Consider the following 20,683-nt stretch of genomic DNA (forward strand, 5'->3'; position numbering starts at 1 on the left):
CCCCACAAACGAACAATTTGCTTTTCTAACCCTAACCATAACCGTAATCCTAACCTTAACCAGGAACAACGTCATTTAGAAAAGAGACGGAGGATTTCTGACCACGTGATCAAAACCAAACCTAAAAAGTCGTGGATTATGTACGTCCAGCGCAACCCATTCTCTACCATTACGCATCATATGCACGCAAAAACCGTGTTTGGCGTATATTATACACGGTATTTCAGAGTGCAAAGTCGTGGAATATGAACCCATTTTACTGAGACCGTGTTGTCTGCTGAAACACTCAGTGTATTTAAATCCAGGTTAAAGACTCACCTGCTCTCAGCTGCATTTGATTAATATGTATTCAAAAGTTTACGTCCACACTGTTTATCTATGCTTGTTTTAAATTAAAATCTGATCATATGATCACATTTTTACTATTTCTTTTTATTGTTTCTTTTAATGTTTTATGTAAAGCATTTTAAATTGTTTCTGTACATGAAATGTGCTATACAAATAAACTTGCCTTGCCTTGACATTACTATGTTTCTCTCAAGAAAACATTGCTAAAAAGGATTTTTTCTGTACAATTATAATCAGGTTTTGTTTTATTTCTAGAAACCAGAGTTTATAAACTTTTAATCAGAAAGCTGAAAACCTTCAGAGCAGATCCAACAGTCCTGATGGATCATCTGAAAGTTCCTTATCCTTTTCAGCAGAAAATTCCTCCTTTAAAAAAAAAACAACTGAACAGTAAGATGAGAATTACAAAACACCAAGACCTGTGGACATACTGTATGTCAGCACTTTACTAAAGGGACAAATCAACACTCAGGGGCACAGTTTCACTAATGGTGACAGAGACTGAAAGTTTGACATCTTTTAAAGCCTCGTCTTGGTCCCATCTCCAACTTCCACCCTTCCACATGCTAACATCTTTAAAAGTCCATTACTGTAAACGGGTTTGCAAAATAGGGCCTTAGAATCCCCCCCAGATCATGGCAAGAGCAGAGATTTATGGAGGGCAAACTGCAGCCCAGCACCTTGGGAAATTAAGCTAGTCAAAAGAAAGGTATCTATAACATGACTGTCGGAATGCTACATCCCTCCTCGGGCGTGGCTCGCGGGCGCGCTCCAACAGTCAGCCAATTAAGCGTGAAATGCACCTCAGAAAATATGAGAACAAAGAGTATTGCAGCTATTTTATTTGTGCTGCTTCTTCCTTAACTCGTCAGGAGGACATTAACATTCAGCTCAGCTCTCCGCTGTGTGAAACCCCGACATGCACAGCAATAATGAACGTCCTCGCTCAGAGCTCCTCTGATTCCTTAAATACTGCCGCTTTCCCTTGAAAAGGGAAAATTATGTTGTCTAGCATTCTTCGACACAACATGAATATCATAATTCATAGAGGAGGGAACAAACTGAGGAAGTTGACTGGAGTTTCGACGCCCTGCAGAGAAATATACCCCAAAATTAGCAGCAAGATGAATTCCTAGAGTGAAAAAACCTGCAAACGCAGCGCCGGGAGAAGGAGCAGCAGCACAGCCAGAGGAATCTTCTTTGGGGAGAAAAACTCATCAGCGCTGAGAAATTTAAGAAGCCAAACTATCCAAGTTATACTTTCAAAGTGCTCCATCCGACTAAACCCCACCTGGGATCTTCTTCAGAATGCAATAGTTTCAGGTTTATTACCAGTGAAATAACTTCCGTAAGAGAGCTTTGCTTCAGTAAACAAACAAATGCAGAAAATCACTTTAAAGGAAAAATCCTTTCAGCTTTGGCATTTCAGTTTAATAAACTTCACGTTGCTTTTAAAAAGTAAAGCCACATCTCTTCATTTCAGTCTAAAGTTCAGCTTTGAAAGCTCAGAGGAAGGGCTTCTTTTCTGCATTTAAAAAGCTCCTACAAAATAAAAGCTTAAATCCATAAGTGTTTATTATAAGTTCTCAAATTCTACCCTCACTGGATCAGGCGTGTACAGTCCCTTAGGAGCTGAAGTCACCTCATCTAGGTGATCAGTGAGGTTAAAGCGGGTTCTAGCAGGAGCTCATGGAGAGTCCCCTCAGATGGCTTTCTGCCGAGGGTCCTCTGAAATGGACCAAGCCATTGTAAAACAAGTGAATACAGCATGGCAAAGTCATTCAAACCCTTCTTTAACCATTCCATACAATTAGAATGTTGATTTTGGAGAGCTAGTTTACTTGTTTGTGCTGCAGTTCTTCTTTACACAGACTTCTTCATTGTGCCAGTTCTGTGTCCTCCTGGAGGTGCAGTAGATCCTGAAGCCACAAACCTTTGTTTGGATGTTTTCACAGGCGAGCCTCTCTTTTTGCTTTTGTTAACTCATCCTAATAGCTTGACGAGTTCCTGGGGACTAAAGCGGGGCTGTCCTACAGGTGACCAATTAGACTAAGGAAGCCAGGAGGCTGAACAATGGAGAGATTTTGTTGTGGATGTCTTCCTGAGCAGCATTGGAGGTGAGATGACGAATGATCCTGTCTGAGTTGGGTCTGCAGCCACGTTTAGATGGATGGTGGAGGAAAAGAAAGAATAATGTAAATGTCTGGGGTATTGCAGCAGAAAACAATGTTTTAACAAGACTGGAACTTCCACACCTTTCTGTGGAGAGATTTCAAATAATCCAAACTGCTAGGACTCCCACAATGCAGTATGGCTCAGGACAACTGATGTATTCACAGTACATCATCTAAAATCTAAAAGTACGATGAGAAAAACTGCAAACCACAGAGTCAGCTCATTCCAGTCAAGGAGGTTCAGCATTAATACTGAGTGGACAGATTTCCTGTTCTGAACCCAAAACACCTAAAACATGTCTTTAACACGGGAGGGACACTTTTGACCAAAACTCTGAAGGAAACCAGAAAAAGTTCACTGTAAAGCTACAGACATACTGGCATTTGACGCAGGTTCTGGAACGCGCATTTAGCCCATGGTGTTCACACTGGACAGGCAGGGGGGGGCTTCTTCTAATTTTAATTTTTCTACTCTTTACTACCACATTCAGGCTACAGTTGGAAGAGGCTTGGTGTGAAATGGTGAAGTGGGCAAATCTTGCTCCAGACTTTTTCTTTCACAACTCTGTTCCGATATATGAAAGACTTGGTGTCATAAGCCTCGTTTCCACTGATAGTCCGGTCTGGTAAGGGCCGGTGCGAGACGGTCCAGTTAATTCCAAGAGAATCTGGCTACAAAGAAAAAAAATGGCGCCAGAAAATTAATAGCCAGAAGTCCCTCCCATTGCTGGAGCCGGTTGCAAAAAAATATATAGTTTTAAGCTTGTAACCTTTTTCCATTTTTTCTCTCTTTTATCAACCCATTTTGCTGGGTTAAAAAAAACGACATTTTGCAGCTTTGATCAGCCGTTTCACTGAGAAAAAAATGGCATTTTGCAGCTCTGAGGGTTTTGCTATCACGTCACATGCGTGGTGTAGACCGCTAGCGTGCCATTGTGTCACTGAAGTGAGACGACTAGAAAAGCAACAACAATGGAGATCATCCAGCAGCTCGTCTTTTTCTTGCTTTACTTTTCGTACATCGTGTAAAACAGGAATTTACTCTAATGTCATCATCACTTCAACGGCTGGCAACAGCGGCTCCGCCCCCACCATCACATTCTATTTTTCTATGGAGCTACAACAGATGGGCCCTCAAGAGGTACAGGTCAGAACTGTTTAATGGGTCCATTTTACAAGAGAAACGCTCAAAATACCCTATCAAACCGGACAGTAGCGGACCACTCAGTGGAAACAAAACAACAGAATTCTGTCTGTACAAACTGCAATTATTTCTTCCTTCATGATCAATTTACAAACGGGTGGTACTTCAGTGAATTAAAGGGGACATCATCCACACGTCACTACTAAATCCAAGTCCTAGATTGGTCAAAGTTTGGCTGTTTAACTTGTGGTGTGCTTCTAATGGCCACAGATTTTGTACATAGAGCTTGAAAACAGTCATAAAAACTTGAGAAAAAATGTTGAACTTGGAAGCCCAAATCATGTGTTCATGTGTTTTTACAAGGAATTTGCATTGGAAGTGGTCCCTTGAACATGCAGTACTAAGTGGTGCAAACTAGCTCAACTAATAAAACTTTCAATGTTTTTTTTTTACAACCTAAACGATGAATCTGCTTTGAATTGAGCCCAAAATCCTTCACCATGATGACTCAATATATTGGGCTAGGATGGACCAAATTAGATTTTTGTAAGAATTTTGTGTGAAATGACTGTAGAAATGTTGTTTAACATAAAGAAACCAAAGACATCAGATGTTTACTCATAAACTTATGACATATTAAAAATCAACAGAAAAGCTGAAATGAGGAGGACAGTGTGAGCGAGGAGGCTGTTACAGTTGTGGTCAGAAGTTTACATACACTAGTAAAGAACAGAATGTCACGGCTATATTTAATTTCTATTTATTTTTACAGTTCTGATTTTTCTCTGATAGAGATCGGAGCAAATACTTCTATATCACAAAAAAAACAATCATGAAGTTTGGTTATTTTATGACTTAATGAATTCTCTGAGGCCATTTAAATAGGGCTCATTGCATACAAATGCCCACAAAACCTACAATGGGAAAGTCAAATGAGCTTAGCATGGATCTAAAAAAGCAAATGATTGACTTGAAAGGGTCAGAAAAGTCACTTGGAGCCATTTCAAAGCAGCTGCACTTCACAAGAGCAACAGTGCAAACACGTCTTTGTAAAAATAAAGCGGATGACAACAGGGAACTTTTTGTTTAAACTCTTAATTTGATTATACTGAAACTTGCTAATGGTACCTGGAAGAATATTTATTAAATTGAGTTTGTTTTTGCAGCCCTGCTGGTCATTTTTCTGAATTTCAGACTTCAACCTGTTTGAATGTTTCGGGAGACTGTTATGAAACAGTCCATGACTGGAAAGAAAACACAAACTTCACCTGCTGCTGAGAGAAAATTGGTCAGAATGTTCAAGAATCAATCGAGAACCCCCAAAAATCAAATCTGCCAAGAATTAGGAGCTGATGGAATGTGGGTGTCAGTGTCTACAGTCAGGTGTGTTTTGCATTACCATGGACTGAGAGGCTGCTGAGTAAAGGTGCATTCACACTGAACACGATTTGTGCGGCGGAGGCAGCCAGTTCCAATGTTAAGTCCATGGAACAAATGCGACATGAGGTGGTTTGAAGTCCTGCAGCGCAATTTGAGCGACGGGCACGAATTGGGCAGCATAGCCAAAAATTTAAATATCTGAAGCTCGACAGGTCACCACGTGGCGTCTGCCAATCTGGAACTCGACTTTGGGCCATTTTCAGTGGCTATGGCTTCGCAGGGGCTGCCAGGTCGGCCTCATCGAGACATTTAAAAAAAGAAAGGGGAAAAAGGTCTTATTTTATTTTTACATAATCACACGCCATCACTGCTTCCTGTTAACTGTAGACACCGCAGATTCAGCACCTTCAGAAAAAAATGTTTCAAAAGAAACTGGAGCATTTGATGTTCCTTTTTCATCTGTGTGTCCTAACGATCTAACAAAAGATCGACTGTTTCTAACTCCAGACTGAAGCAACGAGTCTCTTTGATGTGGAACAAACTGTGATCAAGTTCAGATGCAGCAGCTAAAGTGCTGCCCAGCAGCCATGTTTGGATCAGCAGGAGAGTTGCTCACCTATCTTCTTGCAGCGCTCCTCTCCTCTGCTCTGCATGAGTATTGGTGAGTAGATGAAGGGGCTGGCGTTGGATAAATTGCCCTCCAGCAGACCTTTCACTTTGTGCGGCTGCAGACTGATGGGCAGGTTGAGAAGCTTCACGGATCTGAAGTCGATATTGAACAAAGGGGACATGAGTTTAAATTTTAAAACCATTACATTTAATAAGTCTATTCAACACATAAACTCAGGGTTGAGTTGGTACTCAGTTTATGTAAAAAGGTCCTAGTAAAATATCAATGAGTTTTCAGTGAAAGAAAAATCTGTCCACAAGAAACAATCAGCACACTCCTTATGGTCATCACAGATCAAATCTAAATCATTTTCCTGTAACAAAGTAAAACGTAACCTATGTGACTCAATGGGGAACCTCTACATTAACAGTAAAGATCATCAAAGTTGGGTGTTCTGAAACAGATATGAGCTGTTGGCACTCATACGTGTTGCTCTAACAAGAAAAACCAAATGAACCCCAGTGCTTTTATAAGACATTTGAACAGAATAAAATTCCAGCATTAGACTGTCGACTTCATCCAGACAGGGAGTTGTCTTTGTGGAACACAAGTGTGCTTGTGTTGTTCTGGTTTCTGTTGTTTCTCCTGTGTTACCTGACTGAGGTTTAACCAAAGGACGAAAGAAAGAAAGAAATGCGACTAATCTAAGTTTTGTTGCATGAAATGAAACTTTTTTTTTTTTTTTACAGAATTTTCATCATTATTGAAGTAAAAGTAAACAAAAAAACTACTAACAGTGTTCCTTGTACAGGTTTAGTAAAAAATGCTTATGTGTGCATAAGACTGGAATTCATGATGAATATTCATGAGTTGTGTAACACAGAGACAGAGATTTATAGTAATGCTTATTAAATGTTCCCACCCCAGCAAAAACTAAAGCACAGAAGAGGAAAGAGTCTGTTCAAAACTTTGGGAAACACTAAGATAACTAATGAAAAATGGTGTGGAGGACTGCAAGAGCAGGTCCAGACACAGGCAGGGTACTCCCATCTCCCCCCAGAGGAAGATCATTGTATCTGTGGTCTGTACTGCTGGTCAGCAGCTTATGGTCATGGCTGGGTGGGCATAGATGGACCAATGAGGAATCATATTCTCAGATTCGGATCCATCCTGCTGCAACAGAAATCCAGCAGAAAGTTGGAGGTCATACAGAAGAAATCAGAAGAGCAACATCATCTGCAAACAGCAGAGATGGAGTCTGAGGCTAAAGACAAACCTTCCTCCATGTTTCTGTACATAAAAGTCACGACCTGACAGAGGAAAACCCTGATCGGAAACCAGCCTTATTTACCGTCAGGTGTGAGGGGGCCTGTGCCACAAAATGTAATCGTCTTGAATTTAAGAAAACTGTTTAGTTTGATTTATTTGTTTATTATTCTTCAAAAGATTAGGCTGGGCTGGGGTCTTATCGCTTACCTAAGCAGGCTTTGCTTTTGGAACACCCATCCCTCAGAAAAATGATGAAAATTCCAGAACTCTCTTTTTTGACAGAAACTTCAGGTTTTAGTTCTGGGAACAATAATGGTCAGAAAACTGTGCAGCCAGAGAATTAAAACCTAACAAATTAAAAAGATGATTTGATACTAAAATCAAGTCCATATATTTAAATGCTGCTTATCTGCATAAGAAATTACACTCAAATCTTGCACTGCATACAGAGAGGGCAATTTTGGAAATAAGACAGCACTGAATTGGCTCCAAAAGTCAAAGAGGGCCTCTGGGTTTTGTCTGGAATAGCAAAATGGAAAACAGAATCAAGCAGGACGGTGAGGAGTCTTACCGGACAATGGGAAGCTTGGTGAAAGGCACAGGAGGCAGCGTCAGACCATCCGGAAGAGTGATGACCTCCATTCCACCCGGACACTTGGAGGTGTAGTTCTCCAGACTCTGGGTCACCTCCTTCTTTTCTGTGAAGGAGAGTAATAAAGCGCTTCAAGCCCAGTGTTCAGACAAGCAGCTCGTTGAGCTGAGATGATTCATAATCGTGCAGGAAATAAACAAACTGCAGATTATTGATGTGTCGGGTGTCCCTTTCTCAGAGATGTGAGCTTCCACCTTCACTTTTATTGTATCATCAATACCTTTTCAGAGAACATTACTGTTCAGCCAGCCATATCATTTGCTTTGGCTCTGCAGGATTTAAGTGTGTCCATCAGCGGTTAAGGTCATTAACAGACAAAAATGAGATTCAGATCTGGAAGTTTACAGAGTCTCATTGGGAGGTTGAAGGACAGCAGGTTTTGTGGTGATAAAATGGCATTGTTCGTTTTTTTCCATGATTTTAAATTCACCCATAACACCCTTTATGGCATGAACACTTGATCTTTGTTCTCTCTGCAGGAAGACTTGGCAACTGAAACTATGTAAGAGTGTGGAGGCGATGAAAGAGTTGGTGACGGGAGACAAAATGAGCAGCAGAGGCAAAGTAAAAATGAGAGTCAGAGATGAATGGAGAGTTAGATCAGTGGCGAATGTGTTGGAAAGCATGTGTGATGGATCACACGTTTGTTTTTGCCTGTTTGCTGTGTGCTGATGGACGGCTCCAGAGCAGAGGATGCAGACTCAGAGGATAACCCCTTCTCCAGACCACTGACAGACTCCTACTCAGTAAACGACACAAACACAACCTTGATGTCAGAGACGACGTCACTACAGAAGTCTGGAGGCTATTTCTGGCCATAGCATTGTTCCTCATTTAGGCTACATGGGATCCGATCCATGATTTCACTGATATTCAGCAGATGTTTTCCTTCAAAGTGACTTACAGGTTTAAAACCTACAGAAAAGCAGAACGTTTCTGACTTCCTTCCCAAAGACATGCAAAGATGTGGAGTATTTTTTGAAGCTTCATGATGATGTTGTTTTCTAAATAATGTAAAGAAACAGCTCATTCTTTCTCTAGTTTTACCATCTTTCTTTTAATCAACATTTAAATGTAAACTGAGGTTTGTAGAGTCTGAGATGTTTCTCCTGATTGAAGTGATTTCTCTGAACATTCTTTGGTCTGTATTTGGGTTGAACTTAAACTTCGTCAACAGCACTGGTCCATCTTTTACTGTCAGTGATTGAAACATGGTTTAAGTCAGTAACCTGTCAAAACTAAAATGCTGATACCTGTAGATTGGCAATAAGGTGGTGTTTGGCAGAAAAGGCCTTCTTTTGTGGGCATTAAATGTACATTAAGATCTCTTTCACATTCTTTCAGCTTTTAGTCTTAGTTTTAATAAAATAAAAGCTATAAAATAATATGTTGATAAAAAATCTTGTTCATCTAGGTGAAATTGTGTGGAAGTCTGTCATGCATTTGGACATATTGTCTTCTCAGAAAAAGCATTAAATCCAAAAACGGTGACTCAATCTCAAGACATCCCATAGTAATGTTCCTCTGAAGATAATAGCCTTTAACCCTTCTATCTTCTGGGGTCCAGGTGACCCCACCCTTATACTGAAGTGTGATCTTTACATAACAAAGGTCCACAGGATTTTATGTCTGCCACGGACACCAGTGAAGATAAAAAATCCTTGAAAAAAAAAGTTCAGGGTGCTGTCTTGTGGATCCAGATGACATTTTGAATAAAATCATTAATTTTCCCATCAGAGAAGCTTTACCTAATAGTCTATTAGAAAAATCTCTGCAGCAGATCAGAGACACAGCGCCACTGCACATGTTTAAATCCCAGGACACTAAATGACAGATGTTGAGATACCGACTTGGGTTTGAGCTGCAGACCTCCCACCCAGATTCATGTCTGCTCCACAACACAGGAAAAAAAAATGTAATTTTGGAGCAGAAACCATTAATAGGAATTTGTTTCAAAGTCACTAGAGTTGATGATGAAAATGTGTATTACACCCAAAAGCTGCAAAAGCCACCATTAAGGTAGACAACATTATTAGCATTTAAATGAGGAGCAATCATAACCTGCAGTAATGAGAAAAGCTCTGCAGCGTCTTTCAGGTCAACAGAATCTCTGGACAGCAGCCGTAACAAAGATTACAACTTTATTAACATGTGTGAACGCAGCGCTTTGGTGAACAGACACAACCGATGCTTATAGAGTTTCCTGCGCTGCTGCTGTTCTTTGTTTCTGAGGTCAGTCATCGCTGCTGTTGGCTTGTCAGGACTTTTACAAGCACTTGGAGGGAGAAAATGGACACTATGAAGAAAAACAGTCTTATTTGCACCTAAAAACCTTTACTCTTGATTCAAGTAGTATTTCAATAATTCAGTTACAGCTTATTATGCAGCAAACACTTAACTTTTTGTTGCTCACATGTATCAAACTTCAATCCTCGAGGGGCGCATTCCAGCATGTTTTTAAACATAGCCCGTTCTGGCATTCTCCAATTGGCTGGACACACCTGAAGCAGGTAATCAGTCATGAGTAAGTCTTGGATCATGCAGACACAGCAGGCTTTGAGGCCTGGAGTTTGGCACCCCTGGTTTAGCCCATGGAGTTCACACTGGACAAGCAGGGAGGGGGTTCCTTTTTTTTTCCTTCCCTTTCCTAGCAAATGTCCGCCTCATGCGGTTGGAAGGCAAAGTCGGCAGGGAGTAAAATGTCGAAGCGGTACACATCTGGTGAATGTTGCTCCAAGCTTTTTCTTTCACGGCTCTATTCCAATACATCAGGGGTGTCAAACTGAGTCGCACAAGGGGCCCAAATCCAAAGCACACCGAACAGGAGAAACATTTATTGAACACTCTAAAACTACATTTTTAAAACTTTAAAAGCGTATTATTTTAATTCCTATGAATAAAAACGGGTAGGAATATAGAAGAAAAAAATCAATTCAAACCTTAAATGACTTTCAAAATTTTACTTTTAGTAAAAATATATTTTGTCAAAATTATACAAGCTAGAAATAAGCCCAAGATAACATTGGGCTAATAGCATAATAGACATCAAATTAATAGAGGTGGTGGGCCAGATCCGTCTGCGATACATGTAAGACTTGGTGTCAAAAAATTCTGGATGGGCACAACCTACAACTACGGAATGTATTTCACTTCCATGATCGAATTTTAAATGGTGTGGCATTACCAAATCTGAGTCCCGATAGGTCAAAGTTCAACTGGTTGAAATTGCATTCAAAGGCTGTGTATTCTGTAGCCTGAAAACAGTCATAAAAACTTGCGTAGCATGAACACAAGTTTTAAACATGAAAGCCTGACACGTGCGTTTCTACATAGACTTTTTATGTAATTGATCCTTTAAATGATCATTTCCAAACGAAGCTTTGAAAATCTTTAAGAAAATTAATGGATAGAATCCAAACTAAAAGAAAACTTCATGGGGGAAAAATAATTGTTTTTTCAGTAGATAAATGATGGGATAGATGATAACAACAAATTGCATGTTCCCTGCTGTCACCTTCTGGCTCCAGGATTTTAAGCCTGCGCTTTAATCTGTGGTCTTTCAGTATTTATCACGTGTAGAACTATATTTTGAAATAAACAATAACCTGAAATGTTTAACTGTTCTGAGTTTATGATTGAATGGCAGCTCCACATTGAGGCGAAACCCAACTGGTGTTTGTTACAGAAAGATCCACTCTGGAGAAAAAGGTCAGCTTTCTTCTCATAGGCAGTAGATCCCTGATTTACTTTCATCTGCTGACAGTGCATCATGAGGGCATATTTGAATGTTCCAGACCATGAAGCGAACACAGACTACAGGACATCTGTGCCTCTGAACCTAAGGACCATAACTGGCTAAAAACAAGAGCAGAAAAGGGGAGAAAAGTTGGCTTTCATTTGAGTTTGCATTTTCTCAACAGTGAGAGCAGCAACTGTGAGGCACAATCACAGCTTTTCACAGACAAAATTAAAACACAGAAGCTTTAAAAAAGCCTGCATGGACTCTTGGATGACTCCGTGTCTTTTCTCTGTTGCCTCTCATCTTCATTGTTAATGATAATTGAATATAAATATTAATTAAAAAGTGTTTTATATTATAATTTAAAATCAGCAAAAATGGAAACTGCATGTTAAATTATATTTTCTTTAATGAAATGCATCTAATTGTTTTCTTCAGTTGAGGATGATATATGGGATAACAAAATTGAGGAAAAGCTGCTGATTGATCTGCGAGAAATCAGGAGATGCCCTGTTAAGGCCTTCTCACCAATTTTAACTGCACCTTTAGTACACACACCTCTAACACCACAAATATACACTCTAACAAACAAACACGCATGCATCACACAAGGAAGGTGGGACCTTCGACCTTCTGTCCCCTACCCCATCCCTGGCGGGGGGGCGGGGAACCTCGGCCTGGTGGTCTAGTCTCTTGGGTGCCGGTCTCCTGGGCCCGGCAGTCTCCTCCCCACGCTGGGAGTGGGATCCCCGAGATTTAAGATCTAGCAGAGGATCAAACTACATCGGAGCCTGGGGGTGTCCAGGTCTCGGTGGTGCGGAATCCGGTCCTTGCTCTCGAGAACTAGTCCTCGCTCTCTGTGTTCCTGTGCCTTCCTGCTCTTGGGTGTGGGGGGCCTCTGTGGCGGCCCCGCGTGCCTTGGTCTGGGTGTTTGGATTCCCCGGTGGGCGGATTCTCTCCACGGCCCCCTAATGGGTGTTGGGGGGTCTGGGCTGCTGCTGCTGCTGCCCCGGCGGGGGGTCTTTGTCGATAACCGGGCGCTCTCCCCCTTTCTACATTCTATTATCATCCATCTTAGCAAAACATAAAGACTCACCTGAGCACAGGTGTCAGCTCACCTTTGCACTAATAGTATGTGTGACAGAATGAAAGGCTTTGTGTCTGTTTGTACGATTAAGTGTGTGAGCTGCAGTTATATTGTGTACATTCTGACTAGTTTAAATGTGGAGGCTATCTCAACCAACAGGTGTGTGTGTAACTACAGAGTGTGTGTGTGTAGACACGCCCCGCCCATTCTAGTTTATTATTTAGACCAGGATGTTTTATGAAGTCGTTTCCCTCTGTTACCATCTTTTTTTTTCTAAACCCCCCTCTTTTACCCCCCCTACCTCCCTCTTCTTTTCCGTCCGGCCCAAAAAAAAAGATACAAACTGATCAAGATAAATAAAGTTTAGCATTAAATACAACAGGGGTTTATACTGAATAAATCCCTGTTGTGACAGTAAAATCTGCCCAACACAAGAAGCTCTCAGCCCACATCTGTTGGCTCAGCTGTTGGACAGGACAAGTAAAAAAAAAAAGAAAAAAGAAAAAAGTGCAAAACGTGTGTATGTAAATGTGCATAACTGCATGTGCATGTTTGTGTGTGGGGAGGTGTGCATGGATGCATGTAAAGCAGACATATTCATATTTGTTGGAGGCTGTAGTGTGTTTTTGCTTTGAATGTGTGTATGACAGCTCGATTGTGCTTTTAAAAGAGCGTTCAGTGTTGAGATGATTGTTGTAAGGTGGGGGCTGTGACAGAACATGAATGATGAGGGGAGGAATTTTTCAAGGAAAGAGTTTTTCTCTCTTAAACTGGTTTGAAAACTGTCTGCAATGGTGCAGTAATAAAAAAATATGAAATAAATTTGTTTCCTCATTTATTTACCGACAGCAGAGATAAAGAACCCACAGGAAATCTATGTGACAACAGACTAGCAGTCATTTCTTCTGAGCATCTGTTTCAGTTGTCTCTGCATGGAGGTGGAGGTGTGATGGTATGGGGCTGCTTGGATACAGAAGAAGTTGCTCATTTATTTTAAACACATTTGGTCCAATATAAATCCACCAGGAAGAAGCATTAGATGACAGATGAACGAGATGAGCAGAACCACACAACGATCAGACCCGAAGCCTGAAGGTGGCTGCACTCACCAAACCTGGTTTAAAATGTCCAGAGGATTAAAGATGGGTGTTTTCAAGGCGTACGCAGGTGAAATATTACCTTACAAGTAGAATAATCTCAATCATGCTTTTAAAACATCTAGAATAGATAATTGCAATGCTCTTTTTTCTAGTGTTAAAAAAACTATCAATCGGCTGCAGCTACTCCAAAACTCGGCTGCAGGCCTTTTAACAGGACCAGAAAGAAGGAGCACAGTACTCCAATTCTGAAATCTTTGCTTCCAGTCAGCTTTAGGGCCGATTTTAAGGTTCTTTGATTGGTTTACAAGGCCGTACATGGTATTGGACCTTCATTTTTATCAGATTGACTTTTAGTTTATGACCCTCCCAGAGGTGCAGGTCTGCTGGGGCTCCCAAAAGTAAGAACTAAAACCCATCATGGTGAGCCCACATTTCAGCACTGCGGACCTCACCTGTGGAACAGCCTGAGGATGTGAGGGCTTCATCCACTGTGGAGGTTTTTAAGAAAAAGCTTCAAACTCATCTTTTACTTGGTTCTTACATGTCCACATGTTTTTATTTGATTTTACACCTTTTTTGATTGTACTTGTAGGATGTGTATGTGTGCTGGATTTTTAATGTGTTTAATGCATTTTTATTTATTTTATCTTACTGTTATTTATGTTACTGCAGAAAACACTTTGCTTGAAAGCAGGAAAAGTGCTGTATAAATACAGGTAAGCCCAGAAATGCCACAAGAAACATCTGACTGAGCTAAAAAAATAAAATAATTGTCAAGACCCGCTCTAAAATAATTGGTGTTAGACTGAGGGACCTTCCCTCTCTGTGGAAGGAACAGGTGCTGAAGAAAGCCAAGAGCATCCTGCATGTGCCCCAGCATCCTCTGACTCCTGACTTTGTTTTGATGCCTTCAGGGCGTCGATTTTATGCTCCGGCACGAAAAACCAACCGTTTTTCACAGTCTTTTGTGCCCTCAGCAATTACGTTGTTGAACTTAGATAAAAGTGTTTTTTGAGATTATTGCTGAGGTGATGTATTGCTGTATGCTGATGTTACGGAGCTAAGGAGCACTCATATAACTATGATGGTCTGACACATTAATGTGACTGTGTTGTGTGTGTGAGAAACTGCACTGGTAGTCTACAAATGAATTGCCCTCTGGGACCAATAAAGTTTTTCTGATTTTCTGATTCAGATTCTAAAATATTTGCATTGTAAATTTGATAAACTGAAGTGTTTGTGTTCATCATCACTGGATAAAGCTTCACATGAGGCTTTGCTGTGTTGGACAAACATCCACACAAACTCACCTCACACAACACACAGGAAAACAAAGAGCTCACTGCAGTATCAGAGGTGCAATAGCATAACTTTTTTCCTCAGGTTTCTCTTATGAGCGAACATTGGACTCTCTCTTATGGATCATGTGGATCACTCTGCTGTAGTAATAACCTTCTGGCTGCACAGAGTCAAGACTTCTACTCTACTTCCTCCAGCAGGCTTTGCTTCAGCGCCCACCTCAGGAACCTGGACAGGAGCAGCTGTCTGGTCACCTCTATTTTAATGTGTGACTTTTTTAGGGAGCTGACCTTGATCAGAGAGGAAGTCCAGCATGGTCTGCAGCAGGAAGGACAGGTGTCGGACGGACAGTGCAGGGTTGCCCATGCGGCGCGAAGCGTAGACCAACTCGTGCAGCAGTCGCATCTGAACAGCCGCCCAGCCTCTGTGGGTGCCTGAGAAGAGACAAGAACATTCACACGCTGAAGGCTGACCAATCGCCCTGCTGACATCTGCTGCTGTTCACACAAAACAAAACCACTCAAGTTTTTCCAATGTTTTATTCTGAAAGTCACCTTTACTTCTGTATGAATTTCTTGTCTGCTTAAGCAGCAGTCCATCATTCCAATATTCCAGGGCTTCATAGTAAAATGACCATAAACAGAGACATGCAAACGCATCCACCTGTAAGGTAAAGTTCATTCTCTGCTGGTTATTTTAGCGTTTCTTTTTGTCTGAGCAGCTCATCGGTGACGTATGAGGCTAAAATGTTCTGGCACAACAGATCATTTTGTTTCTTTATTTTGGAAACTAAATGAAACCCCCATCAGCAGCCAGGTTAGGCTCCGGCCCCCCCGCAACCCTGAAAGGGACAAAGTGGCAAAAGAAGATGAATGAAAGGATAAATGAAACACGTGTCTGTGGTTTTCATAGTAACAACAAAGGGTTGGTTTATTCTGTAGTTTGGGCTTATAATATTGACTTCACTTGTTGAAAAGGAATTTATTTAACTTACAAGTTGAGTTAAAAAAAACAAAAAAATTAAGCCAAAGTTTCATCACTTACTCATCAAGACCCTTGACTAACCAATTGGCTGTATCAGAGAACTGGACTGAGCGAGTGTGATGTCACACACAGAAAACAGCTTCCTTTCAGCTCCAAGACAATGAAGTCAGTTCAGTGAAGTAATACTATACTGTAGAAGTCTATGGGATTTTGGCTTTTAGGAGCCCGTGGGTACTTCCTGTTTGGAACGAAAGGGGGGAGGGGTCCCGAGCTGTCCAGTGCCTATGCAGTCAATGGGGAATTCCCAGAACAAGTGACTTTGCACTAGAATTTGGCAGGTTAGATTGTGGAGCCCCTTACTAGTGACCGATCATGGTCTCAGGAGGGGACATCTAAAGAGCAGCAGTGGATGCAGTTTATTTCTAGCAAATAGACACTTTTCTGTGAATTATTTGTGATACTTCATGGTGGACTTTTTTTATAAACCAACTCAGTTTCAGGCTAGTTCTCTCATCCATCCAGTCAGTGAAGTAACCCCACCCTTCCATCCCTGCTGTGGAGGACAGGAAAATGAGAGTGAGAGGGACGTTTGATGATGCGTTCCAACTGACATCACTTTGCTGCTTTAGGGTTATCAGCACATCCCTGCTGCGGTTCTTACCTGGCCCGACTCCTTCAGCTGTCTGAACAAACACATGCTTTCCCCCTCATAAGCACTTTCTACCGTTGGTGAGAAACTGCACCCACTAACCAGGCTAAAAATAGCTGACATCCACCTGTCTGCCAAATCCGGCACTTATCTGCACCACAGTAATCCAGAGGACACGCTGAATTTTTCTAAGGGAGCTGCTCTCGCTTGAAGACAGAAACGGTTTAATTTGAGGTATTTTCAGACCTGAACTGGAGGTGCCTTGAAATCCAATTAAAACGCACCCAAGATAATGAGTGCGTTGCCTGAGTGAAGCAGCTGCAGCGTCATGCAAACCCTCGCAGGAAACACAGAGTCCTCAGGCAGCCTCTGAACTGCCGTGTGAGGGGACAAGAAAAACCACGTTCCATCAGGAGAGGAGCTGAACTCATAACTCAGTAAAGCACACTCACACAAATGTTCTGACAGTCTAACAAGGCTAGAACAGATGTCTCTGTGAAACAAAGACTAGAGCTGAAGGGAGCCTGTTGATGAGGAAGTGATTCCTGGTGGGTCGTCTGTCCTCCTGCTCCTGGTCGTGGACTGCAGTTCTGCTTCATCTGGACTATGGACTTAATCATCACTCGTCCCTCAGCTCTATATGAATGAACTCTACTCATATATGCAGTTTTAGCAGCTAACTTTTCTTTAACCGTTCTGGTATCGCCTGTCCGTCCTGGGATGGGATCTCTCCCTCATGTGGGAATCCCTAAGGTTTCTTCTTTTTTCCTGACTCAGGTTTTTTTAGGAGTTTTTCCTTACCGCGAGGGAGGGTCTAAGGACAGGGATGACCGTTCTTTATAGTCTGTTTAGTTTTTACCTATTGTGCATATTTTATGACTCCATCTGTGCATCTGTAAAAACTACAGGCATGAAGCCCAATGAGGCAAATTGAATTTGTGATATTGGACTATATAAATAAAATTGAATTGAATTGAATTGAATTGATGGTCAAAAAGAGGAGAGACTGAGCGCCACATAATGCCTCACTCAAAAGACCATTTCCTTTTTCTGCTTCTTAAAGCTCCTCTCTGATCATTTTCACGATAAGAGAGACCAACACCCTCTGGTTACTTTACATAAAACCTCTGGGGGCTAAAAACTCTTTCTATTTTCTGGGAAGTGAAGCTGATGATTCTCTATAAGGAAACGAGAACACAAAGCAGACATGATGTGTCATGCCAAAATCTCTCCAACAGGGATGCTGAAGAAAGACTAGGCCAGAGCACGCCAGGCACATGCTGCTCTGGTTACAGCAGTGTTCCTACAACACCCCAGATATGATGCTGCCCCCCTCCACCACCAACCCATGGATGTCAAGACTGTTTTACTGCAGAAACATGTCTGAGCTCCAAGACCAGGAATCCTAACCCAGTAACCGAGCCTCTCCTTTTCTGTCAGACTCTCCTTTAAACACTGGAGCATCCTTTCTTAAAAAAACAGACCAACATTCAATCTCACAATCCTTTGCAGTATTAGTGTTGAAAGTGAAGTAAATATGGATTGTTTGTGGTTAAATTGCAGTTTTCCTCCTCCAGAGTCTCATGGATGAACTGAATAAAGCAGAACTGAACCACCTGAAGGTTTTTAACCTTTTTCATCTAAACATTCCTTCGCTCCAGGATCATGCTAGTATGAAGCAGCAGGAAGTGCCCTGCTTGTGGGCCATCCTCACACATTTGGTAGTTCCCGACACAGTGATGTTATTTCCTCGGTTGATGGAGGCATGGGAAAGGTTGAGTTTGTCTCCAAGGGTTTCATTTGGACCATTTTTGTAAGGGTTCTGAAACAAACATTTGCATCAAAGAGTTGGGACTTATCCCCCAACAACACAGGCATGGCTACATCAGGAACACGCATGACGCTCTGCTGCCATGGAAACCAAAAATGCCAAGAATCTTGGAAAGCAGCTGGCAGTGGCGTTGACCTGTGACTCCACCCACATTTCAGCCTGACTCGCCGCTGCATTCCTGAAGGCTTCGACTTCTAAAGGTTCGTATACCAGAGACAATGGAACTCCCAGAATTTACCAATGATGATTCTAAGGGTTTAGCGATTGATCGACTTAATCCATGAATAGATTTCTATTCCTAGCACCCAACAAGATCGATCTGTCTGAGGCAAGTTGTCAATCAAATCGGCTTATCCCATTATAAAATTGTTTCGAAATGAAATGCATTGTATTGTTTGTTCACATATTTAATGTAGCTGTGTGGTAACAATAATAAGTGCTGCCTAATCCACAGCCGAACTGACAAGAGGTGACTCATGCTTGAGGACCAATGGCTTCCAAAAAAATGCCCAGAGTTCATTCTGTTCAGCCCCGAAAAAAAAAAAAAAAACGAGTTTGTCTTATGAAGAAAAGCCACAAACTAAATGAAAATTGCTTTAACTAGAAATAGCAAGAATCGAAGAGATTTATCATTAATTTATGTCATCAGATGATCCAACTTTCCTGTGTGGAGAATACAACATAAAGAGGATTGTGGGTAATTCCAGGCTGGGCTCTCACAGCTGCGATTCATTCAGTGTTCATAAAGGAAACAAATTCAAAGATTAACAGCATCTCGGTGAGAAATCTGCTCCCAAAGCCTCCAATCACCATCCACAGATAAAATATGGACGTCTCTGAGCTGCTCCATTCAGCCTCAGCTCTGCCTTTTATTGCTGCTGCTGACCACGAAGCAGCTGTGCCCAGCAAAGGTCAACAGTCTGCAGAGCCAGGAGGCTTATCACACGGCCCCCACCAAAGAGCTTCACATAAGCTCATGTCAGCCGGGGCCTCACTCTGGTCTGAGCAAAGAGAACCACGGAGGAGGAGAAGCATGACAATGTCTCCTTCACCACTCAATCATCAGATCACACCTTTGGTGAAGTCCTTGGGGTCGAGAGATAGGCTGTATCCAGGTAAGGTCTCCAGCAGCAGCTTGTAGCAGGCCCTCCAGCCTGGCTCGGGGATGGTAGGGGCCACACACTGCATGGCCGCCACGCGCTTGAAAAATGCAGACTTTCGATGGAAGCCGATCAGTTCGTAAAGCTCCGACAGGATACTGTAGCGCTGTATCTTCTCCTCTTCAGACAACTGTGGATCAGATGGAAATATATTTGCTCTCTTTTATATACAATGGAGGAAATAAGTATTTGCCATTTTTTAAGCTTGACTACTTAAGAAATTGACACTCTGTCATCCTAATGGTAGAATCATTTGAACAGTGAGGGATAGAAAATCAAAGAAAATTAAGAAATGTACTTTAAAAAAATGTCAAATCCTGAGCCAGAACCTAGTTTTCCTCCACCAGGAACATTAAAATAGGCGGTGGATGTAACTTGCAACAGCATCATGACCCCAAACATTCAGCCAAGGCAACCAAAGAGTGGCTGAAGAGACAGATCATAGAGTAATCCAGACAGACTCTGGACCTCAATCCTCTAGAACAGTGGTCCCCAACCTTTTTGGGGCTGTGGACCGGTCAGCCAGTGTGGAGTTATTCCGCGGCCCGGGCGGTGGGGGGGGCAAGTAGGCCGCCGCTTTCACCGTCACTTCCTGAAACGGATATCGCCATTTGCAACCCATCTTCAGCGATTGGTCTGAGTCATAGCTGAGTCATGGAATCTACAGGAAGTACTGTCACCAATCAGGAGTGAGTTTATTGCAACCGTCCGCCTCTTTCCACGCCTCGACCACGAGACTGCAGGATGTAAACAGCTTCTACTTTAATAACGGCGGCTCGGGAGAATTGTACAAGTCATTATTGAAGCCTTTGAGGGAGAACCATTCCAACATTTGATTCTGTCAGCGGTCCTTTTGGATTTACTTACATTTATTCATTTTTGTTGAGATAAAAGGAGCATTTGGGTGACGCCGCTGGAGAACTGCGCGTGTCCCTCTCGCGCGCAGCAGCGTTACTTCACCTGCGCGGCCAGGTTACAGTCTGATCAGATGCACGTGAGAAGCGCGTTCAGCGGTATTTAAAATAAATAACCATCCTAACAAGTGAACAGGTGGATCTTTTTATCTGTATGAAAATACAATAACATTCATTGAAGTTTGTCTCGCGCTCCTCAGACGGCTGCATCTAAATCAGGCTGAAGCTGGAAAAGTGCGGCGAAGATGAAACTTTGGTTGGTGGTTTTATGCGCATATATGGAACTTATTATTTATAAACTACATCAAAACAGTGAAAAAAAGAAAAACGATCGTTAAACAAA

General features: G+C 41.9%; 1 protein-coding gene across 4 annotated transcripts in view; it reads right to left on the reverse strand.

Annotated features, from left to right (window-relative positions):
* The window catches only part of trappc9 (trafficking protein particle complex 9), a 192,281-nt gene that overhangs the window by 156,440 nt on the left and 15,158 nt on the right, over positions 1 to 20,683 (reverse strand). For all 4 annotated transcript variants that reach the window (XM_024257959.1, XM_024257960.1, XM_024257956.1 and 1 more), the window contains 4 exons: positions 19,340 to 19,556; positions 15,093 to 15,236; positions 7,497 to 7,623; positions 5,663 to 5,808 (listed from right to left, as the gene is read on the reverse strand). In XM_024257959.1, coding sequence (XP_024113727.1) covers positions 5,663 to 5,808; positions 7,497 to 7,623; positions 15,093 to 15,236; positions 19,340 to 19,556 — 634 coding nt within the window. The remainder of the gene's footprint in view (positions 1 to 5,662; positions 5,809 to 7,496; positions 7,624 to 15,092; positions 15,237 to 19,339; positions 19,557 to 20,683) is intronic.

This window comes from Oryzias melastigma, linkage group LG11 (assembly GCF_002922805.2).
Source record: "Oryzias melastigma strain HK-1 linkage group LG11, ASM292280v2, whole genome shotgun sequence".
NCBI lineage: Eukaryota > Metazoa > Chordata > Actinopteri > Beloniformes > Adrianichthyidae > Oryzias > Oryzias melastigma.